The sequence below is a fragment of the Drosophila willistoni genome, assembly GCF_018902025.1.
Source record: "Drosophila willistoni isolate 14030-0811.24 chromosome XL unlocalized genomic scaffold, UCI_dwil_1.1 Seg141, whole genome shotgun sequence".
NCBI lineage: Eukaryota > Metazoa > Arthropoda > Insecta > Diptera > Drosophilidae > Drosophila > Drosophila willistoni.
Genome location: NW_025814052.1, coordinates 5,755,025 through 5,780,902, shown reverse-complemented (window position 1 = coordinate 5,780,902; position 25,878 = coordinate 5,755,025). Strand labels below are relative to the sequence as shown.

Below are 25,878 nucleotides of genomic sequence, written 5' to 3'. Positions count from 1 at the left end.
CAGAAACACACCTCGGACACCCCCGAGGGTACAGTTATGCAAACGAAACTATGGCAAATGTTTCATTCATGTATTTCAATTGACCAATAACTAATGCAACATTATGTGGAACATTGCTAAGTGGAACAAAATGTGATCTTGGAATGAAACAATTTGCATTTCTATTGCAAAATCGTAGAAAATAGTCGAGGGAAGTGAATGAATGAAAATAACCCAAGCATACAAGATCTTCGAAACGAATTCTCAATTTAATTTGTTATAAATCTTGTTTAAACCGAATTTGCCAAAATCATGACAAAAACAAAACACGCACACACACACAAACACAAACAAAAGAGGGTATAAAGTAGTGTTTCATTTAAACAAAAAAGAAATCTACTAATATTAGCTACATTTAAATAGGTATACATATATATTTTTTAATTGATTATTATTTTTTACGTGTTATTTTTAAATGCTTTCTCTCAACCTCTTCTCTAATAAACAAGTGTTCAATATACAAATATATATATATATATATTTTTTTGTCCTAAGTAAGAATATGATTTTGTGATAGTTTCTTCAACTAATTCAATGCACAGTTTTTTCTGTTAAAACTCAAAACTAAACATAATTTAAATCTAAAAAAAAAAAGAAAAATAAAAAACAAAAGACATGACTTGTTTTTAATTTTTTTTTTTTTATTTTATATGTTTGTTCATTTCAAATACCAAAACTAAACTGGGTGTCTTTTAGCAAATGTTCTTAGTTTCTAATGCACAAAAACAAATTTGAAAACAAACAAAAAATTAGTTTTTACTATACGAACAACAACAACAACAACGTCAACACTGCCTTTTGTAAAGCACAAAGAAAAGAAAAACAACACAAGAACTAATTTTTTATTTTGAAACTTTATTGTTTTTTTTTTTATTTTTGTTTTGAAATTATCTTTTAGCATACACACAGAAAAATATTTAAAAAACAAAAATAGAATAAAGAAGATGAAAGAATGAAAAAAAAACACATCACTTTTGGCTTTCCCTTTTAGTTAGTATAACCATTTTTACCCTTTTTTTTAGTTTATGTTGCCTTTTGCTCCGAAATATCATTCAAAAGTTTATGCTGTGAGCCATGTATGCGAAACATTATTATTATTTTTTACGATTATTATAATTAATATTATTTGTCCCTTTTTTTTTGTATTTAATAAACTATTTTGATTGTATTTATAAATAAAGTTTTTTTTACATTGAATATTGTGCATGAAATCATTTTACCATTTTGGCATATGAAATTTTCATCATTTTATTGGGAACCATTTAAAAGGTATTGAAATAGTTAAAAACAAACGAAACTGAATGAAGGAATAACCAAAGACTTAAACAGGGCTTTGGTTACTTGTAGTATTTCGAGTATTTTTCGAATATGTTGAATAATAATCTTTTTTTTTTTAAGGCATATAAATACTTAATGTATTCATTTAATTGGGTATATTCATTATAATTGAGTGAATAAACATCAGAATTTGGATTTATTCAATTTTAAGACTCATTTATTCTATTCGTTTATGTGACCGAATGTCTGAATACAACTCTCTCTGAATTTAGATGAGTTTATTTTAATTAATTTTAAAATACCTCAAACAAACGGTACAGAATTCAAAACAGAGCTTTGAGTCTTTATAGTATTATGAGTATTTTTAGTTCAATTTATTTTAATCTTGCCTTTTTAAGAGTAGTTTGTTTGTAGGAGAACGTAATCTATTCATTTAATTCAGTTCTCGTACCATTTAAAGCTAATTCAGTTGAGCATTGAACCAATAAATGAATAAGCAGAAGGACTTTTATTTTTATTCAATTTATTAAAATCTTGAGCCTCATTATTTGATTCGATTGTGTGAGGAAATGAACTAACTGAACATCCTTTTTTGTAGACAAACACACAACTTGTGACCACATTTGATGAATAGTTTTTCGATTACGAAATTCATTTATTATTTTTGTTTTATTTTGAGAATAAAATTGAACATGAAAACGAAAAGATTACTTAGGATTTTCTTTAAAACCAAAAGAAAAACAATTTAAAAAAAAAACCTAGGCTAAGCAAAAAAAGCAATATTACGAATCATGAAAAAAATAAACAAAAAGTTAATTCATCTAAAGAAAACAAAAAAACATACAAAAGAAGAATAAAAAAAAATTTGAAAATAATTTTATATATATATATATAAATGTATATATTAATTAAAAATAATTGTTTGATCCTTTTTTTTTTGAGGTATTGTATTGTATGTGAAGCAAATGAAAAACATTTTTTTGGAGGGATTCAAGACTCTTATTTGGTATATACATTGCATAAATTACAAAAGCCTATCATCTATATATAATATATATATATATGTATATAGACAAACTTATAGTTATACATACACACATACACACATACATATATACATAAATATATATACATACATATAAAAGGAAAAACCAAAAAGAAAATTAAAAGTGTTTTTTTTTTTTTGTATTGGATTCAGGCATATGCACAACATGCAGGAAATACGTGTAACAACAAAATATTACAAAACCTAACAACGAAACTTTTTGGCATTAGAAAATGCATTTTAACAAAAACAAAAACAAAAACAAAGCAAAAAAACAAAAGAAAAACCAACATTTAAGCCAGATTATAAATTTAAATACATAGATATATCTATATACAGATTACATAAATGTATGTACATGTGGTTTTCGGTGTCTATTACTTACATACATATAGATATAGATATAGATATATATATATATCTATAAATATATATACATTGAATATACATAGTTATATATACAAGATATACATACACACTCTAGCAATGATCTACAAAACGATCAATGTTTATTTGAGAAAACTTTTTTTCAAAAACAAAACAAAAAACGAAAAACGAACCCAACAAAAAGAAAAATACAAAAAAAAAAAGGATTAAGAAAAAAAAACAACAAATCGAAAGGTATTCCCTCCCCGTCCCCAGGCTCCCATACATACACACTCACACACACACACACACATGTATCCCTATGTTTCATTAAGGCTTCAGGTGGATCTCTCCCGAGCGGTTTCAAAACTTTTCGAAACAAAGTAAGGATATCTGGTCTAGAAGGGTTTCCCCTTCTCTGGGGCTTCATAAGTAAAAGCTGGCCTACACATACGTTTCTGTATACGTCAAAACCTTCTGATAATCTCTTATCTAAAATTCTTATCACAGGGCTCTTCTGCTTATTGATTTCAATTAAGCAACCATTCGTGATCTAAGTCGGTTCTGAATTCGGGAAGATCAATTCCCCCCTCTTTCCTTATCTTCTAGAATCTGTCACTGGCCTTATTGAAACATTTTTAATGCAAATATACCCAAAAACCAAACAAACCAAAAACAAAAAAAAAACATACGATTTCATTAAAAAATAAGACAATTCCAAGGTTTCACTTGCATTAACAAAAACAAAACAAAGGCAAACAACAAAAACAACAAACAAATACAAAGAAAAGTTTAATTTAATTCGAGCACTTAATCATTTATTGTAGTGAAAAGTAAGAAAAGGGGCAAACAAATCAATGTGTTTGTTTGTTTTTCTTTTTGTTTGTTGTATTTGAATTCTGTTTGTTTCTTCTTTTTTTTTTTGTTTAATGGCCTCACGCAAAACTCCATTTTCCAAGAAGTTAAAATAAATTGTTAACAACAACAACCATGTAAATAAAAAAAAACTAAATACACACACACTCACACAATACTTCACACACACATATATATATATATATATATGTATGTATAAACTAAAAAATATGTAGTACATACAATAAATACATATATACAAAATATATATATATATATTTTTCGGTGTTAGTCGTCTTTTTGAGATTTTTACAAAACAAAAGAGAAAAAATAAAATAAAACAAAATAAAAATTATTTCATTGTTGATGTTGTGAGCGAAAAAAAATATAAAAAAAAAACAAAAAAAAAATAGTAACAAATAAATAAATTATATTTTTCCTCTCTCTCTCGATCTCTGTCTCTCTCTCTATCTAAACCTTTAACTAAGAATATTTCGCTCTCTTTCTCTCTAATACACACACTTTAAACTGTCTCTGTCGTCGTGTGTGTCCCTTAAAACAAAATGAAATATTTATAGAAATTTACATAAATATTTAAGTAAGAATTAAGCAAAGGAAACGCAAGTGTTTCAGCTTTTTTTATATATACATACATATGTAGATACACACATACATATATACATATGTACTATATATATATATATATATACATAGATATATATATATATTAATGATCTTTGGTGTCTACAATGAAAAAAAAAATAAAAAATTTAATATGAAGAACTAGCAATAATTCTGAAATGACCTCAATCAAATATTTTTTAAATTTTATATATTTTAATCGTGTCCAATAATAATTGAAATATTAAAAATAAAATTTAAAAAAAAAAAAAAACTAAACGTCTGTAAATAATCTAAAGATAGTCAAATCCGAGCAAAAACAAAAATGTAACACATTTAACAAAAAAAAACAAAAATAAAGTCTCTCAAAACGAACGAAGTAAGAATGTGATATTTTTCTAAGGTGTACTGCAAACAAAAGAAAAATCAAAATAAAAAAAATATAAAAAAGCAAATATTAAAAAAACAAAAAAAATAAATTTTTAAATTTAAATGCCAGAAACAAAAACAAACAAACAAACATTACCTAACAGAAATAAACAAAAAATAAATAAAACATGAGAAATAGAGCAAAAACAAAAGAAACGAAATGATAAACCAGCAAGAAAATTAAGAAAACCACAAAAGAAAATGACAAAAAGCAATAGAGACTGATTTTTAACATCAAACAACAAAACAAAAACCCAAAAAAAAAAAACAAAAATTAACAAAAATTTAACATTTTCGTAACAAGAACAAAAAATCTGACACATTTTCCCAGCTTACAAAAAAATATATTCTAATTTTATCCCAATTATTTATAAAATATTAAGTTTACAAAAAAACCTTTTCTTATAAAACTCATGCGAACGAGTTCAGAATAACTTTAACTGGGACAACACCAAAAAAAAATTACAGATTTTTTGGCACAAGTCAATCGAATTCATAGAAACAAAAGTCAGTTTAACAGATATAAAACCAATTCTCAGCATTTAATAGAAATCACTCCATACTTTTTTTTGTCTTGAAATCAAAATCGATTTTCGAACTGAAAGTTTAGTTAATTTCACATCGATCGATGAGTTCTTCAACTAACTAAACTATTTTCATTACCGACCAAAAGAATCTTGAATCTAATTTTCATTATATTCTTAAATTAGATAATCCTTTCATTTAAGCACATTTGAGAGTGAGATTGATATGAGAAATGGCATGGGGAATGTGAGTGAGAAATGAAGGAAATGGAAAAGGAAACAATTGGCCCAAAGAGAAAGAGCAATGTAGGAATAAGCCAAGAGCAAACAAAGCAACAGATGATACCAAAGAGAAATAAGAATAACTATCTAGAAATAGAAATGGCAATGAAATTGGCAAGCAGTAATAGGGAAAGGGGGGAGCGGGAATGGCATTTCGGGAATGGGGACAGTTGTAATTATTTTGTGATAAAATCAAAAGAAAAAACCGACTCAACTCTGTGTCCCCCAAACTGGAATGAAAGCAATTGAGCGAAAGAATAAATGAGAAACTGAGTGTATGAATGAACGTGAGTGAATGGATTTATGTATGTGTGTGTAGGTTATGATGTATCGAAGATGAAGATCTTTGTACATAGTCTGAGGCAGAGAATGAGTTAGGACATAGAACATTGGAATGAGATGGCAGATTGCAGAAGATGGATTATGAAGGTGCTACGAACAAAGACGTAATTGAAAATGTGATACACTTTTTTCCTTAAAAACCTATTTATTCGACAAACAAAGGATATAATTAGAAGGACATGATAAAATTGGCCTAAATGAGGAATGCGTATGGGCAAAGGGACGAAGGACGTGAACCGACAGGCTATATATATATAAAGTTTTTGTTCAATTGGTTTCTTATTTCTGAAATTGATTTTAACATATTTGTGTTATAATTTGCTTTTCTTATTACCTAATATTACGAAATTTTGACTACACACACACACACACACACACATGCATACACATACATCCAGAAAGCAGAAAGAAACAAAACAAAAAGAAACAAAAATCGGAGAAGATAAAATAATAAGCCCAATAAATTGTAAAAAATTTACACTTTAGAAAAATCTCTAAATTTTAAGCTTTCGGTGTTTTTAAACCACAACAAAATATAAACCAAAACTTAAAAATTAAAAAAAAAACAAAAACAAATTAAACAAAACCAAAATGAAACTTTACGAAATCAAAACATAAAATTAAAAAAAAAAAACAAAACAAAAATGCGAAAACAAAATTAGCGAAAACAAGAAAATACCAAAACAAATTTACATATACATACATATATTTCGATATTACATGAAAAAAAAACTAATAAAAACAAAAACATTAAACCAATTTGAGCAAAAATCTTGATGTTTTAAAATTAAGCGCATGGAAAAGAAAAACAAAAAAAAAAATCACACATTATACACTAAAACTTACCACAATTAACTAACAGAAACCAAAAACGAAAATTGAAAACCAATTTTTAATTTAAGTAAGCAGACGTAAAAAAAAGGAAAAAACAAACCTCTTTCACTTTCGTGTCTTTGACTTAAAAACTAGACAAACAACAAAACAAAACAAACAAAAATTTAAGAAAATATTAAGCATATTTTTAAAATGTAATTTAGCACAAAATAACATTAAAAACCAAAAAAAAAAACAAAAACAGAATTTTTTAACTACCAAAGTATTGATGTGTAAACAAAACAAAAAATTAAAAAAAAAAAAAAACAAAAACTAAAAAAAATGCAAACTAACTAAAATTTATTCTACCTTGAAGTAGTTGAAGCGTTTTTTTTTTTTTGTAATTTTTTTATTATTACAATTTGCGTTTTGTTTGAACCATAACATTTTTTTTTATTTTTTAACTTATACAAAACTACGAAATGCAATGCCTGCCAAAGAATTAATGTAAAAACAAATGAAATAAGAAAAATATGAAAACCAACAACAACAACAACAAAGAGTTCAATAAAGCCGTTCCAAACAAACAAACAAACAAAACTAACATGAAACAAAGCAACAAAACAAAAGAAACCAAAATTGTTTAGACACTTTTCAGTGAGAGCAGATGATAATGAGAACACTTTTCAGATGTCAGAGGAACCATAACGAGCAAATTTTTTGCACACAAAAAAAAAAAAAAATAAGTAAATAACTATAAATAATTGTCGTGTACAAGTAAAACTTGAAACTTATTTGTATTAAACTAATCAAATGAAATGTTTTGTGGTTTAATTTTAACAAAAAAAAAATAAAAGAACAAAAAACGCAACCATTTTATGAATTACATTACTATATACATATATATATATATGTACAAGTATATATATATATATATACATGTAAACCAAAGCAAACACAAAAAAAAATAAAAAATTTAAAACAAAAACAACTTGTGCGTTTCAATTAAAAGATTTTGTACCTATATAGATCACCATATTTTTTTGAAAATTCAATCGAAGTAAATCAAAAGCTGTTTAAGTGCGAAAAATATCCGATATTTTTTAAATCGCAGGGGTAAAATCGATTGAGAATTCATGGGAATTCTTAAATATACTTATGAAGATATTTTTCATTAAATTCTGAGATGGCGTTATGCTTAAAAAAAATAAATGTATGTAACTCGAGGCGACGTCTCATTTTTATCTCATTTTTATCAGATTTTGATAACAACTTTGTATCGTTCGAGCTTCAATTCAATTCACCTTGTTCAATAGTCCAACAAATAAATACTTTACATTTAAAAGTAATAAAAATATAATAATATCAAAACGAATGCCCAAAATAAACGCCTACAAAAATCAGAAATTTCCTTGGTCCTAAATTTGAAAGATCTCTTTCCACTGTTAAAGTTAGCACTAATAGAAAAATCGGTAATAAACGATTTGCAAAGAATTTTTAGAATTGTTTGAGCATACATTTTTGGTTATTCTGACTATTTTTTCAGTCGGTTCTTTAGACAAAAACGTAATTTAGTATATTAAAATGGCATTAAATAATTGAATAGTTAATTAATGAGATAGTTATCGAGATATTAACGCGGATTGAAAGACATTATTATTCTAAGTTTCAAAATAAAGACAAATACTCAAAAAAATGGACAAAATTACAGCTTCATGAAATAGAGGTTTTATGATATATTTTGCTGTTTATTGCATTTTTTGCCCTTGCTTGAAAAGATTACTATACAAATATATGGTATAAGAGATGATTTTCATTCCAATTCAAATTTAAAGGCAATAATATAAGATACAACTTTTGAAAATTTGGTAAACTTACAGATTCGCAAAGTTAAGAGTATTCAAGAAACTTCTAAATCATTTGCCGCCTTTGCTAGTATTAACTGTGGCGCCGCCTAGTTCACCGTTTTTTCAGTGGCGCTGCCAAGGTGACCGTATTTTTAGTGGCGCTGCGTTGTTTTTCTGTTGCAACGGTTGGCGGGCTTCTGGGCAAAATTAAAAAAAAAAAAAACAATCAAGAGAATCACAGATAAGATTAACAATTATTTGCCCTTCTTTTATTAAAATTTTAAATTTCATATAATATAATATTTAATAACAGATAAATAATTGCTTTCTTTATTACAAACTTTTCATTTTGTAGTCGAAATTTGTGACAAAGCTATCGATAACTTATCGCTTAGTTCCACTGAGGGAAACTGTTGTGCGTAGAAAGTATTTTATTTGTTTTCTTTTTAAATATTACTATTTCATTGAATTGTTACACCATATGACTCCCTAAAAACTTGATGTTTTAAGGTGGTAAACTAAAACAATTAAAATCAATTTACAAATATATAAAAAATGTGAATTACAGGAGAGGCAAAACGAAAGCTCCGACAATTTTCTTTTGATTGCAAATCTGGAGGTCGGGAGATTACAAATTACTCTTACAATTATTTTCGGCAATTAGTTAGTTAGTTTTGTTTCCCATTTTTAACAGTGCATTTTTCTCTCATCTCTAATTGAAAGCGCGAGAGTTGAGAAGTCAGAAGTGATTTGTGTTTTGTTGTTGCTCTGTTCGGAAGAAAAGTTTGCCGAAAAATAAAGCAGCAAATAATAAACGTATTGATAGCCAAAAATTATTAAACAAATTATTGTCAATTTGCCATTGTAATTTTATTGTGTTGTTATTGTTATTGTTAGTTCTTTTTTTTTCTGTTGTTTTTGTTGTCTACCTGTGTACGTGTCTCTGGAATTTTGTCTGTGTGTGCGTGCGTTAGTGTGAGTGAGCGAGAAAGTGAAGTGTCATCTGTGCACTAAAGCAGCGGCGTAAACAATTCGCCAAATTGCCAAACTTAAATACAATCCCATTGTTTGGACTCTGATTAAAGGATGCAAAGCTACGCGGATGCATTGAGTGCCAAAGGCTATCGGAGTTTTGGCTTTGACACCGATGTGGAAATGGACATGGATATGGGCAACATGGTGCGCCGCATCGAAAAGCGCAAAGGCGGTGAGTCAGTCAGTCAGTCAGTTGGGGGAGGGCGTGTGGGCATTAGAGATGAGGAGTGTTGTATTTGCCCACAAAATTAACGTACATACATATGTGTGTCTGTAAGTATGTAAGTATGTAGGCGGCGGCGGCGGACAACACCTCCAAAACAGATGACAAAGTCAACGTCGACAAATTTTCCCCTGACTTTTCTTTGCCAAGTTAACTTTTTTTCTTGATCTTATTCGACAAGTAAGCCATTTGGCTTGTATTAATTTCATTTATGATGAAATCATGCGAAAAATCTATCCCGATGAGGTCGCCTATACTATATGATATATAGATTCTTGATCACCAACTGAAACTTTGTCTCTCTGCTACATCCTTTTGTGTGGGAGAAACTAAAGTTAGTAACTAAAATTTATTGCCAAATTTCTTAGGAATCGATATAAATGTAATTGAGTTATTTAGGCTGAAAATCAGCGAAGATTTTGTCAACAGGTAAAGGAAAATAACCCACTTAAGGCTAAGTCAAGTCTGAATTATTTATTTCAAGATATTGCGGTAGGCATGGTCAGGGGCGGACTTAGAAAAAGTGTCGGCCCCGGAAGTAAAATATTTTTGTGATATCTTTATAAAAACACACACAAAGATTTGTCTTCAATTTGATATTCTTTGCTTTTGGCCTGTTCTCCTCATACTTTTCGTAAGTTTCTATAAATCCAGCCCTGGACATGGTCAGGTTGGTTCTGGGCCAATCTTTCATCTTTTTCCCTTACATTTGTCGCACTTTGACCAATTCCCCAAGCGATGTGCATGACTAATTCTTAAGTAAACCTCACAGTCACGCGTGTTATTCCCTGTATCCCCCAGCCCCCGCTCCTTCTGCCAAGCCCCCCCTCAACCCACCACATTCCACACAAGAACAAGCCAAAAAAGTAAAAGAAATTTAAAACGCACTGCGCAAAAACTGCGTCGGCGCACTTTATATTAATTTTCACTCATCGTTTTTGTTGTTATACCATACACCCATAGGGTGAAATGGTATATTAAAGTCGCCAAAATGTATGTAACAGGCAGAAGGAAGCATCTCCGACCCCACAAAGTATATATATTCTTGATCAGGATCAACAACCGAGTCGATCTAGCCATGTCCGTCTGTCCGTCCGTCTGTCCGTATGAACACCTAGATCTCAGAGACTGTAAGAGCTAGAGCCACCAAATTTGGTATGTAGACTCGTGTAGTATGTAGAGTGATCAAGTTTATTTCAAATTTTTGTCACGCCCCTTTCCGCCCCCGCAATTTAAAAAAAAGCGTTTATCTCAAAAACTATTCCAGCTAGAGACACCATATTTGGTATGTATATTCGCTTAGTAAATGCACACATTTTGTATGTATACAAATTTTGCCACGCCCTTTTCCGCCCCCGTAATATGAAAAACTTGATTATCTCCCGGAATTTGTTACCTTATGCAATCAAATTTAGCACACTTAAATTTAATACTAATGTCTAGCAAAATACCAAATTTGATCAAAATCGGACAAATAACAGTCGAGTTATGCATATAAACATTTTTCCATAAGGCCGGAGTTGGCCGTTGACTGGTGGGGGCGCTAGGGAGCTCGGATGATTGAGTGAGCGAGATACTAAGATATGCTTGTAAGAAGCATGTGAAAATGCATTTGTTTAATACAGTTGAAATATTTGCTTTACTGGTGTATGGTATACCTAAGTCGGCGAGACGACTTACTTACTTCATTTTTTTGTTGGTTTTATTTTGTAGAAAATTTCCAATTCAAATCGACAGCACCCAGAGAATGCGATCAAGGGCAGCAACGTGGCCCTTTTTTTTTGGGAACAAAAAAACTTCTACAGAAATAGATTATTATCATGCTACTTGCTCTTCTTATCGCCCTCTTCTTCGCTTATCATCAAATACAATGATAACTCGAATGTTATGTACTTACATAGTTAATAATGTCATAAAAGAAAAAACCATTTGTTTACTTTTTGAATTTAGCAGATTTTTCAATTCAAAATCGGTGGCATTATAAAGGGCTTAAAAAGGGTTTTTCTGCTACCTAATGAATTGGTCTTTTGTATTTTTATTTTCTTTGTGGATTTCAATTTAGTTGAGTTGAGTAAACCGCAGCAATTTATGTATACCTATATGATATTTTATTAATGCTTATCTATTGATAGACCCCATATACTTATAGACAAATATCTTAAATAAATAAACGGACAACGACTCGGTTATCATGACTTGCTAAAAATTTGCTGTTCGACTTGACTGATCGTTGTATATACTTTTATATATGCAAATATTTCTTGGATTGAAGTGTTAAGTCGATGGCAAATAAAGAAAAGCAGAAAAGAGGAATAGGGTTTGCCCACCCAAAAAAAAAAAGGATAGAACTAACTGGAATACATAACTCTTCCCTTCAAGGGCTACTTGTAATAAAATTCCAATATCATCAAATCAAGGGGGGGAACGAAGGGCATATTCATAACCAATATACAGTAAATATAACATTTATGGCCTTATTATCTTATCTGATATTTGATGAAATTTTCTTTTTCGGTATAAAAATAGATTTGCCATCTGCTCTACATAAAATAAATATCAATTTAATTTAATTTACTTATGAAATGGTATAGAATGGTATAGTGGATCTTATAAAGCCATCAAAATATCTATCGATTATCAATTGATTATCATCTCAATGATAAATTCAACATTGGACTTAATCAGATCTCTCCAAGTATAGGTCAATCCATTAGCATGCAATAATAATAGATTATAATATACCCACCGACATATGTATGTATGTATATCGTGTAGACTGACAAGCCAATAACTGTCTGGAAAATTACCACAAATTATGATGAATCGAAACGCGATATCTAAAGTAATCTTACAATTTGTTTGTATAGGTTTGAAATGAAGTGGATGAGGGGGTTATAAGGAGGAACTAAATTGATGTGCTAATTTATACAAGTTTTGCCTTGACCACATAAATAGAATTGAAAATAATCGAAATGGCTAATAGATCGAGAAATTTTCAGACCTATAACTCTTTGGATTCTTCGTATTACAATTTATACCATGGCAAAGTTTAAGCATTTGATTAGCATTTGATCTAGATATAATTAAATTCTATTTCAAGCTGTTTTCTATATAATTATAATGTTTTCTGATAATGATTCTGCACTAAAAACTGCGCAGCCTAAAAGATTAATTACACTGGTCAACATATATTGGGAATAACATTAAATTGTAGTAAATATCACAAACTATTAGCTAGAATATAGAATACCTATATAGAAAATGTTTCCTTTTTTACATTTAGAGAGATATAATGTCGCCAAAAAGAATCTAACAGGCCAAAGGAAGCGATTCAGACCTCCTACAGGATATACATTTGTATTCCTGAATAGTATCATTGGATTAATTGATCTAGCTATGTCCTTTCATACGTCTGATTAAACACCTAGATCTAGAAGACTACGATAGGTAAAGCCATAAATTTTAAATTAGACAAGTTATGCTTGAAAACGTTTAAACTAAGGTGACACAGTTGCCCGGTGGTGGCGCTAATGTGCTTATAAGAGTAAGCGAGATAGTCTTTGTTTGTTATTCAAAACTTGCTTATACAACAAGCTTTTATGTTATGTTCCCCTATTATGTTGTCTAATGTTGTTGTTTTTTCGGTTAATACAATTTGTGTTCTACTAACAATAAAGACGCACACACTTGGGAAATTTTGTTTATCCAAAAAATTATTTATAATTAGCAGGCAATGACACATGGAGCTTTTTTTCTCTCAGCTGCATTTGTTTTCACGAAATTCAGGGGAAATCAGAGTGTGCGAAAGCTCTCTCTTTCTATCTCTCTGTTGGTCTCTTTTTTAGCCAATGTATAAACTTAGTATGGAAATGATCAAGAAAGCAAAACCATTGCACCAAAAAACGAAAAACAAACAAAAAAAAAGACGACGCATTTAAAAGTGGAATCAGATCAAAAATATACAAAACGTACAACAATTTTCACTTGTTATTCATGTAAAAGAAGGTGACATCGTCCAACCGATCGTACAGATCACTCAGTGCGAGTGCAAAAATCTGTCAAATTAGAAAACAAAACAAGGAGAAAAAAAACAAAAATTATATAAACTCTACATTTGGCTAAAATATCAGAAATTGAAATATATTGTGCTCAAAATTAATGTAAATATCCAACAAGCAATTGCCCTAAGACGAAGAAAATATCGCAGAATTTCCCCCAACCTCGCCACCCAAGAAAAAGGCCAGAGTAGAGTGCTTTATTTCTGATTTCGTCCTCCGTCATCCGGTGGTTGCAAAGATGTCGTATCGTGGCATGCTGAGTGGAACGCATGCTTCGTCCGAGTTACGCGAATCAGAGTCCTATGATGATGCAATGGTAATGGGCCCTGCACCACCGTTGCCACATCGGCCAAAAGTGAATACCGATCAGTCGGCATCTGTTGCTGCATCAGCAGCAGTTAGTGCCACTCAAACTGAATTGCCCCACAAAGGTTTATCGAAAACATCGATGGGTCATCGTTTGGGAAAATCGAGTGCAAATTATGGCTGTAAGTAGTAATTGTGGTTGCGATTATCGGTAATCGACATATCGTTATTAATCGGTCATAGAACTGTTAAAACTTAGAAGATCTGCATAAGATTAGAAGCTTTTCTCCTATTTCAAATTCGTTTAAAATTACTTCAAAATTAAAAATTTGTATAGGAACAGAAATAGTTTGCTTTTTACTATCTAAGCTTATGTCAAGAATGATCGATTAATCGGTCGTTAATCACAATTTTGACGATATATTGTCTCTAGAAAGTTACACAGAAATATATTCTGCCCTTTTCTTATGTACATATGTATATACCCCTTGTTTGCCTATAGTTGCAGGGTATACAGTGTATGTAAACATGTTTTTTTTTATTTTCTTAGCCCATTTACACAAAACTTAGTGTAGTAAAACGAAATAGAAGAGTGATTAGCTATATACTATATACTTTTCTTCGCTTCAGCAACTATAAACAGATAGGTCATGGTATGTTTCTATTTTTAGTTTTGAAAATAAGTTTTATACAATTTTGTGAATTTATTGCATTACATTTAGTATAGAAAGTATTACTTTGTAAATAACTAAAAACAACTGATTAAGATCATATACCACGACATCTTAATACTCTATTTATTAATTTTAGATACCCTTCCCTAGGGGTAAAGAAAGCATTAAGGAATCCGATCTCATTATAAAGATATGTATATATCTATATTTATATGGATAGTTAAATCCTTAAATACTACTTGTAGAGTATTGCCATGTCGTTAATCTTAGAGAGAAAAACACTTGTGTGTACCTATGTATTAAATTTATTTATAATTTTCACAAGCTTATCTCTATAGAAAAAAACAACAACAAAATATTCTCCAAGTGTTGCTATTTGCTGTTTTTTTGTTTTCGAAAATTCATCTTTCTCTTTGTTTTTGATTGATTTTTGTTTGTTTGTTTGTTCGTTCGTTTGTGATTCGCTATCTCCTCCTCTGTCTGCTGTTGCACTTGTTTTGCTTCCTCGAGTTGATCTGGTGATATTCCATACCCAGTGTCTTCAGAGAGTTTAAAAAATATATTTCCATTTAATAATCTCAATGATAAGCGGGACGAATAGAAGTCAGTTTACACAGAGATCGTTTCATAAGTTGTTAGAATACCATTCCATTACAGGGTATAACAAAAGTCTAAACTGTTATTAATCGCATCATTTCGTTTAAAAAAAAAAAAAAATAAATTCGTAATCTTGCATTATGATTTCCGTTGCCATTGCCAAAGGCTCAAGCTATTAATCTTGGGTCACATTTTGAGTTACAAGCATTCGTTAAGATTTTGCGATCGAAGTCGGTCATTGTGCGGCGATTTTAGATTATTGTTTTTATATTACTATGAATTTCAATCGTATGGATACTAGCCATCGTTTGCTTGTCGATGAAAAATTGTTTGGTGAGAATTCTTCTCAGTGTTGGCAAATATTTTTTTTGAATATTAGATATTTATTGTGTCATTGTGTTATTTTTTTGAACTTATAGGTGATCTGACCGACTCTCCGGATCATGAGAAAACCGAAGGTGATCCCAATGAGCTGACCAATGAAATTTCAGCTCCATATGAAGTTCCACAGTTTCCCATTGAGCAGATTGAAAAGAAGTTACAGATTCAACGGCAGCTAAATGAAAAGTAAGTTCTTAATTTTTCCAAATGTATAAAAGTGGAATTATTATTAATACGAAATTTGTATTAATCCCACAATACCAAATCAGGTTTCATTAACTGGACAATATATCATATTTAAAGTCTTCGAGTCTTAGAAATCATTATTCAAGATTTCTTTGCTTTCTTCCGTTTATACTCCATAGGATAAACTACTCCTATAACACGAAGTGTACTTACTTTATATGATTCAAAGTTAAGAGACAAAACAAAATGTTTACAAAAAAGAAAGATTTTTCAAACCATTTTGATACTGTAGTTAACCGATTTCAATTTCATTTTTGAGGTTTTTGAGTTTGTGAAGTCGGTTTACCTTTTGCTATACACTGCGCGTCATCAGATTAAATGCACCTACATTGAATATTTTCTGAACCTTTTAAATGATTGTGTTGCACTTGGGGGAGGCAAGGGGAAATTCTCTTTTTAAAATCAAATAACATTTGTGTGTGTACATACATAGATTAAATGGCAAACCGTTTTGTCTCGCTCGATTTCTATAGCGACATAATGAAGAAGGCTTATACACGTACACGTTCCGCTATTTTCAAGTTCATGATTTCTTTTTGCTAGTGCAAGCAACTTGACTGTTTGGACAGCAGCTGCGCCGTTTAGTTAGTCAGTTGTTTTAGTTTGGTTAGTTAGTTAGGAGGTAGCTACCAAAATGTAGCAAATGTAGCGATGGCGTCGTGGTTGTCGTTGTCGTCGGTGGCGTCGGCGGTGAAAACTGCGTTGAACACGTTTTGATTTTGAATAGGACTGCATTAGCTAGTAGTCGGCGTCGGTGTCGTCGCTGATGGTGATGGTGATGGTGGGCGATGACCATGGTTGGTATCGTAGGGCTTATGCCATAACCACAAAAACAACCACCAACGAAAGCAGGAGGAGAAGGCACCAACACACTAAGCTCTGCTACTCAATTTTACTGTTTTAGATGCCGTCACTTTTCAGTACAATTTGTGCATCCATATGACTTGGACTACGCGCCATCATCGCCGCCGTCCCGTACCGTCCCGTCCATTAAACGCGCCCATACGCAAAAATAAAACGAAGAAATTTTCTAATATAGGAGTACAAAGCACTTTCTCTTCCTACTCCTCCCGGCCCGGCCCCGTTCGTCGTTTTTGCTGCCAATTCGAGTAGCCCAAAACTCAACTCGACGACGACCTACGCTGACATTGAGAAGAGACATCGTTAATATAATAGTACACTTTACTACTACTTTCCCCCTAAAAGTTCTCCTCCTAAAAGTCTCTCTCTCCCTTTCTCTTTCCCTCCATGTTCGTGTGACACGCCAAGCGTCAAAGTAAAAGTATTTTCCAAAACTTTGTTTGCACTTTAACTTTTCTTCGAAAGAAGTTAACAGGTAAAATTGCATGTGATATGCCCTTTTTTTCCTTGGCACTTTTAATATAACACGAAGATCACTTGAAGTTTGAGAAAAACTTATAATCTGTAAGCTATTTAGGTGATTTTGGATTCCAAGGGAGATCAAGAGATCAGATCTAGGGTAAACACTATAGACTGAAGTATTTTTTGAGAATTTTTAAAATGCCAAACACATTTTAAGCTAAACTTAAAGTATATTTTGTTATTTTCATAAAAAATAATTTGAATTTTTGAAGAAAAGAGAGGAGAAATTTTTGATAAACTAGAAAGCTTTTCCCATAAAAGAACATTAAAATAAATATTTTAAAATTTCGTATATTAAAGAGTGTTGAAATAGACGTTTTCTAAGCTAAATAATATTCCTTTTTTATAACAAGAAATTTTTAACTGGTCAAATATATCCTCGTCTGTGGCATATTAGATGTATTAAGTTTTGTTCTGTTTCAAATCTTATGAAAAACGCAGTTTTCTAAGCAATTTAAATGAGAAGAATTGCCTCCTCTTAAAATCGAGATTTTTCCTATAAAACTGGAACGCATTTCCCTCCAAAATGCCCTAAGATCAGCCATTGATCGCTCTTTTCAAAAAAGCCTAAAAATTGTCTCTAGGCAAAAATTCTTTACAGCTTAAAAAATTTAAACCAATGAGATTTTGGCAGTCAAAATAAAATACGACTTGAGAAAATTATTAAGAAAATTGACTCAAATTTCGAAAAGAAACTAAATGTATTTGCCATTTAGTTTAAAAAAGTTTTGTTAGAAACAAAAGCTAACTTTAGTTAACTAGCTAAGTGTATTAAACAAATGTATTGCTAGTTTAAATAGATTTCCTTTTAATTAATAGCTAGACAATTTGCGTAAAGTTGTTCCCCACCCTCCCCTTTGTCAAAAAGTTCCTGCGCTTCGTTATACAAATTTAAGGAAATACCCTTTTTATTTTGTTTTGACATAAACGCAATTTTTTTTTGTTCGTTTTTATTTGGTAAGTCACGCGATTTGCTGGCAAATTGTAGAACAGACACTTTGATGATGATGATGGTTTGGAATTTCAGGCCTAAAGGCGTGAGTGGAGTGGGTAGGGGGGGAGGGGAGGGAGGTGTACTATCGCGTGCCAAAATTGCAAATTATATATCCTTCACTCTGACGCAAGTGTGAGCCGCCGCGTACTAAATGTTTCTTACACTTTTCATAAATCAATTGGTCAATCAATCGTATTCAAATTGTGACCCACAAAAAGAGAGAAAGAAACAAAAAACGTGCTCTAAAGTGTTCTGTTTGGTTAATACAAAAACGCATATAGTGTCCGGTGACGACTAGTCTTCAGTGTCCGGCCCAATCCATTTGGTGATTGTATTCAAAACAGGCAGCATTATCATGTCATTCGCGGATGATAGTTATAACTTTGGTCGCAGCTACGAATATCAGCCCGAGGATGAGAAATGGTCTCTTAAAAAAATTTCACACTTTCTTGAAACCTACAATTATTTTTTTTTTTTTGTGTTCTTGGCAGGCAAACAACAAGCAGCCGATCCGGCCATGTGGCTGCAACATCGACAGCATCTAACACACGTGTTGTCCAACAACCAAACCTGTCGAGCAGTGACGAGCAATACACTACAGATGCCAAGGCCGAGGCCCCGAAAACCGATGCGGATATCAATTTTCAACGTGTCTCCATATCGGGTGAGGATACCAGCGGTGTGCCCTTGGAGGATCTGGAACGTGCCTCTACCTTGTTAATTGAGGCGTTGCGTTTGCGAAGCCGTTATATGGCCATGTCGGATCAATCGTTTCCATCAACCACAGCGCGTTTTCTAAAGACGGTGCGTCTCAAGGATCGTTATGACAATGTGCCGGCTAAAACGGTTTCAGGTAAGTTGATCAAACGAATATCGTTTTTATAAATAGAAAAGTTGGCTTTAAGTGTTCGTCGTTTTCGTCGTCGACGTCGTCCTTGTCATTGTCCTTTATAACTTTAGTTACAAGTCAAGCCTGATGATAGTAGAGTAGTTTTTGAAAACTACATATGTATATACATATATAAATATATATATATATACTGTACATATGTCGAATGTTGTAAATCACCTCGTCTTCACAGCCCTCCACCGCGTTCCTCTCAAAAAAGTTGAGCTCAAAAATAAGCTTGCAAAATAAAACAAAACAAAAAAAGTTTAGAAATTGTAATTCAATTAGGCTTTAATTGTGCTCTATGAATCTCCCCTCTCTATTTATATCTCTCTCCCTCTCACTCAGCTAGCGTCCTTATATATATTTCTGTCTCTTTTCGCTAGCTATCGCCGCATCGCTCGTGTCTTGTTGTACTCTTCTATTTCAGTTAGTAAGTTCTTCTATGATTTTATCCCTCCTCCAAAAACCTTCCTCTCCCTATTGTCTCTCTTTAGTGTATGTCCTTTTCTCAATTTGAATTTGTTTTTAAGAATTATTTATTATTATACCTACATATATTTATAGATACCATGCTTATAATACATTATACATATGTATTTATGTATATACATAGATATATATATTTAATTATATATATATTTGTTTTTTTTTTATTTTTCATTTATTTATTTTATAGACATTATTCGCAATATGAGTGTGACAGGCCTAATAGGTAATTCGATCGCATCGGAAGCGTTTGAGTCTATGTATTATGTTATCTTCTGTTGCGCCATTCTATATATGTACATATACATACATACATAACCATATTTCTATTCAGTTTCAAATTGTCTACTCACACTGAAGTTTCCTTTTTTATCGTTTGCGTTTTATGTTTTTGCCTAACCCTCCTTCTCTTTCCCAACCAAAAACAAAATATGAAAACATAACCTATAATTTGTACTCGTTCTCACACACTCGTTTTCTTCTTCTTTATATCAATTCGTTATTGTTTCGCAACACTCAGCTTTTGACACCGCTTGCGCTTGCGGCTTGTCGTCGTTGTTGCATGCGAGTTTCAGCGAGCAACCCCCAATACCGTTATATTTTGTTTCATTTCCATTCTGTTTCTTTGTTAACTGTGTAGTTTATGCAGTTTTTAAGCAAAATCTTTGTGGCTTGTACCCTTTTTATGCCTTATTTTTTTAGAGCTTTGCACAATAAAGGAAATATCTTTGACACTAACAAGTTTCACCTAATAATTTATTTAACTAACCACGTACTTACACTATGAGAAAAAAGTAACGAGTAGCAAAGCAAATAGATAAGTTTAGATCTTGACTTAAATAATTTTTGATGCTTCAATGTCTTAGGTAGCCTAAGAAGTCCTTAAAATGAAAACTGATAAACTTTAATTTATCTGATAATATACTATAATGATTTGTATCAAATTAGAAAACTAAAGGTCAGGGCCAAGTAAAAAGCAAAAAATTATGATGTCATTGTTTGGCAAGGCTTAAATTTGTCTCTTTTGATTGGAATCTGGCCAAAACGTTTACAAAAATTTCAAATAAGCCATAAAACAAAACCAGAATTTTATCGTTTTGACAGCAAAAAAAAAAAAAAATACATAAATTCAGCTAAGACAAGACTTTAAAGTGCCATCTTCCTGAAATTGACAACATTTTGTATACATTTTGAATAATTTTTTCGAGAATGTCTCATAAGACATAAGTCATAACTTAGGCTTAAGGAAATGACACGAGATATTCCCTTCCTCTTAACAACATATACGAGAAAAGAGTTTATTATAAGCAGGACAAATCACATTTTTATGTAACTGAATTTATAAATTATTCAAATCAAATATTATTTCTGATGAATTTAGTGGCTGGGGTTGTAAAAGGGGTAAAATTGTACTCCCTAAAGTATGCTATAGGCCTAAGCCAAGAAATTCACTTTATTAAAAACCTTTTGGAAAGTTTGTCCTTGCTTTTCGTAGCTTGTTCTAAACATTATGTAAGAGACCATAATTTTTTAGCCACAGAACATTTCAAAAGCATTTATATTTTAAAGAAAAGAAGGCATTGCATACTTTTGGGAGCAAGTCATTAAATTAATGTGTACTACTTCTGTTTCTTCTGCTTTTTCTTTGTTTTAATTTTTGAAAATGCTTTCATTTCTCTACCCTTTTTGACCTAATATTTGTTTTAAATTAACTTATATGTTTGTTTATATTTATTTATCTTTGACTTTGAGACACATTGTTGGTTGAAATGATTAAGTATTGCTAATTATTGTAACCAAAGATCAATGTTTATTGCTAAAAGCTGATGCACCAGGCGAGATTCTTTGCCTAGTTTCACCGATCTCTCATATATACATATCTAGTTAGAGTGTGTCCTTAATTGCAATTATGAATTTAAAACTGCAACTCAAAAAATATATATGCATACATTCTATGTGTGTGTGTGTGTGTGTGTGTGTGTGTGTAGTTAGTTATTCACCCACCCACCCACATTTAGTTTCAATTGGAACAAAAACAAATGCATTCTATACACTTGCATATAATTATATTGAATTATTAACCCAAACGCCACCCAAAACAAAAAAAAAGGTGTAGATATCCATAATAAAGGACTACAAAGCAATGCCTCGTCCACATCGTCTGGATCGAGTCAATGGGATGTTGAATTTCCGCCAGATGAGACTTATGTAATCAAACCCTTGAATGGTGTATTTCATATTTACACTGATGAGGTAAGAAATGAGTGAAAATACATAATTACTTTCTCTTTCTAATTGATTTTTGACTTTCTTTTTGGTCTCTGCAGGAGCAAACAAGCGAATTGAAATTCGACTATCCGGATATGAGTCAATTTGTCAACGATATGCAAGTCATGTGCAATATGATTGCCGATGGACCGCTGTAAGATGATCAAATCGTCAAAACTTTGCTCCCAAAAACTTTCAATTCTCCTTTCTTTTTCTCTTTTAGAAAATCCTTCTGTTATCGTCGCCTTTGTTATTTATCATCGAAATATCAAATGCATGTTCTGCTCAATGAACTGCGTGAACTTGCTGCTCAAAAGGCTGTGCCCCATCGTGACTTTTACAATACAAGGAAGGTCGATACTCACATTCATGCCGCCTCCTGTATGAATCAGAAGCATTTATTGCGCTTCATCAAAAAGACATTGAAGAATAATGCCGATGAGGTGGTCACCCATACGAATGGCCAACCGATGACATTGTCCCAAGTGTTCCAATCGATGAATCTAACCACATATGATCTTACAGTTGATATGCTCGATGTGCATGCCGATCGTAATACATTTCATAGATTTGATAAATTCAATTCCAAATATAATCCCATTGGTGAATCACGTTTACGTGAGGTATTCCTGAAGACGGATAACTATTTGAATGGCAAATATTTTGCACAAATCATAAAGGTATAATTTCAACATTTAATTGAACTGTACAATTAATGCCAAGTATCTATCTTTTTTTAGGAAGTGGCTTTCGATTTGGAGGAATCGAAATATCAAAATGCCGAACTGCGTCTTTCGATCTATGGCAAATCGGCTGATGAATGGAACAAATTGGCCAAATGGGCTATCGATAATGATGTCTATAGCTCGAATATACGTTGGCTTATTCAAATACCACGTCTCTTTGATATATTCAAATCGAACAAAATGATGAAATCATTTCAAGAGATATTGAACAATATCTTTTTGCCGCTCTTCCAGGCCACAAATCGGCCAAGCGAGCATCCAAATTTGCATCGCTTCTTGCAATATGTGATCGGTTTCGATTCCGTTGATGATGAATCGAAGCCAGAGAATCCATTATTTGATAACGATGTGCCACGACCCGAAGAATGGACCTATGAAGAGAATCCGCCATATGCCTACTATATCTATTATATGTATGCCAATATGACAGTTCTCAATAAGTTTAGACAGTAAGTATTTCAAATGATCTCACTTACATGGACAACATCTTAATGTTATGTCTCTCTCCTTCTCATTTCAAAGGCAACGTGGTCTCAACACCTTTGTCCTGCGTCCACATTGCGGTGAGGCAGGTCCTGTACAGCATTTGGTATGCGGTTATCTAATGGCTGAGAATATATCTCATGGTCTGTTGCTCCGCAAGGTGCCAGTATTGCAGTATTTGTATTATTTAACACAAATTGGCATTGCCATGTCACCGCTATCAAACAATTCGCTATTCCTCAATTATCATCGTAATCCATTGCCAGAGTATTTGGCACGTGGTCTGATTATCTCCCTCTCCACGGATGATCCGCTGCAATTTCACTTTACCAAGGTAAACACGCACAACCAAATCATTTTGCATATCTTAAAGTCATTTGTTTTCCATTTCCCAGGAACCTCTTATGGAGGAATACAGCATTGCGGCTCAGGTATGGAAATTGAGCTCCTGTGACATGTGCGAACTGGCCAGGAATAGTGTTATTATGAGCGGATTTACACATGCTGTAAGTCAAGAAAATTGAATTAAGTTAATTTTCAAAAACGTTTAATGTTGAAAATTCCTTTTTCTAAGGTCAAACAACAATGGCTGGGTCCACAGTACTATGAAGATGGCATCAATGGCAACGATATAACCCGTACAAATGTTCCGGAAATTCGTGTTGCCTATCGCTATCAGACTTTGTTGGATGAGCTCTCAAATATATTTAAAGTTAATCAGACATGCGGCACAAGTCATCCGGAGCAGAAATAAATGAATGCCCATGATCCTTTTAGCGCCATTTTACGCCCCTCCCCCAAACCCCTTACCCTTTCCTTTTCCCATGAAACTTATTACTAAATATTGAATATATATATATATAAACAATTATATTAATATATATATATATATATATATATACATACAACAAATATTTGCTAATTATATATTTGCTATACTAATCACAAAACAAAACAAAAAAATGTAATCCAAAATCTTCTAAAAAGAAAGCGAAAAAAACAAACAAACATTATATACTTCTTTATGTAAACTGAACGAAAAAGAAAATTATAAAACAAAAACAAACTAAAAACAAGGATATGCAGGGATCTTGGACATGAGCACAACAACAACAACAACAACCATTGACCATAACTTATACAATTTGCTTATATGTATGTACATATAAATATATAAAGTAATTAAATTGAATGCAAGGCAAAGAAAATGAATATGTAATAGCACGAAATTCTTATTGAGCGAATTTGCAAAAGTGAATTGAATATTGTAACAAAGGCAAAATAAAAGTCAAGAAGAAAGCGGGTACGATATGTGTGTTTTTCTCTGTTTACTTTATCAATTTCAGTTGCTCTACATTTTCAAAAAATGTCATTACAAAAATGTAAATATTTTCAAATTTTGCCGTCTTTTGTCGGAACTAGTTCGATAATTATAGTATCGATCATTTTTTAGATTATCGATAGTTGTATATCGATACCCATATTTTTTTTGTATATCGACATCGAAAACAAATCAGCTGTACTGGGAAAACATTGGGTTGAGGTTAAAAGTTTTCATTGGGAAACAAATTCCCATATATTTTGTTTTGATTTCCCAAATAGAAAACTGTGTGCGTGAGGAGCAACAATGTTGGCGAAGTGTGCAACGAGGACATTGGCCAATGTGGTAAGCAGATAGTTGCTGGTTTAGCCATCGGCACAAATGCAAATACCAATCTTGCGTTATATAATTTATATGCAGTAAAAAGCCAATTTTTTGCTTATCCTTACATTTGTTTCCATTTCATGCCCATCTCCTTGGCAGTACGGTGGCCTGCGTGCCATTGCTACCAGCAGTGTTCAACGGAGCGACAATCTCTTCGTCCACCGCGACACCCCCGAGGATAATCCCAACATACCATTCGAGTTTACCGCTGAGAACAAGAAGCGTGTGGAGGCCATATTGAGCATCTATCCGGAGGGCCATAAACGCGGCGCCATGATACCGCTGCTGGATCTGGCACAGCGCCAATACGGCTGGCTACCCATTTCGGCCATGCACAAGGTTGCCGAGATTCTGGATCTTCCCAATATGCGTGTCTACGAGGTGGCCACCTTCTATACGATGTTCATGCGCAAGCCCACAGGCAAATATCACATCCAAGTGTGCACCACCACACCCTGCTGGCTGCGTGGCTCCGATGAGATTCTCGAGACATGCAAGAAGCAGCTCGGCATTGGCGTTGGGGACACCACCAAGGATAAGAAGTTCACGATCTCCGAGGTGGAGTGCTTGGGTGCCTGTGTCAATGCCCCTATGGTGGCGGTGAATGATGACTATTATGTGCGTATGATGATGTTCTTTGACATAAAGCCTGATAGACGAATAGCTAATCACTCACTGTCTCTCTCTTTTTCGAATGTAGGAAGATTTAACCGCCAAGGACATGCAGGATATTTTGAGTGACCTTAAAGCTGATAAAATTTCGCCACCGGGACCACGCAATGGACGCTTTGCCAGCGAACCAGCCGGCAATGCCACATCCTTGACAGAAGAGCCAAAGGGTCCAGGTTTTGGTCTACAAGCTGGTCTCTAAATTTAGTTGCAAATCATGTTAAACTGTAACTAGCGGTAAATGAAATTGGAATAAACTTTAAGCAAATCCACTAAATCCCCTAAAAATGA

General features: G+C 32.3%; 2 protein-coding genes across 6 annotated transcripts; both read left to right on the top strand.

Moving 5' to 3' along the window:
- The first annotated feature begins 9,165 nt into the window (after positions 1-9,165).
- LOC6648706 (AMP deaminase 2) lies at positions 9,166-24,519 on the top strand. 5 transcript variants are annotated; one of them, XM_047011414.1, is made up of 12 exons: positions 9,166-9,179; positions 9,527-9,648; positions 15,754-15,901; positions 18,830-19,191; positions 19,907-19,942; positions 21,827-21,969; positions 22,044-22,138; positions 22,208-22,664; positions 22,725-23,179; positions 23,253-23,547; positions 23,609-23,719; positions 23,788-24,519. In XM_047011414.1, exons 2-12 carry the CDS (start codon positions 9,528-9,530, stop codon positions 23,965-23,967), a joined length of 2,403 nt encoding a protein of 800 aa, XP_046867370.1. In that variant the 5' UTR covers positions 9,166-9,179; position 9,527; the 3' UTR covers positions 23,968-24,519. The 5 variants fall into 5 exon arrangements, with proteins under 5 accessions (XP_046867370.1, XP_002071525.2, XP_023035195.1 ...); XM_002071489.4 differs by lacking the exon at positions 9,166-9,179 and adding an exon at positions 9,186-9,257; XM_023179427.2 differs by lacking the exons at positions 9,166-9,179; positions 9,527-9,648 and adding an exon at positions 13,799-14,245.
- A 214-nt stretch (positions 24,520-24,733) lies between these two features.
- LOC6648705 (NADH dehydrogenase [ubiquinone] flavoprotein 2, mitochondrial) lies at positions 24,734-25,864 on the top strand. Its single transcript, XM_002071488.4, has 3 exons — positions 24,734-24,879; positions 25,018-25,536; positions 25,619-25,864. Exons 1-3 carry the CDS (start codon positions 24,841-24,843, stop codon positions 25,787-25,789), a joined length of 729 nt encoding a protein of 242 aa, XP_002071524.1. The 5' UTR covers positions 24,734-24,840; the 3' UTR covers positions 25,790-25,864.
- Positions 25,865-25,878: the final 14 nt, after the last annotated feature.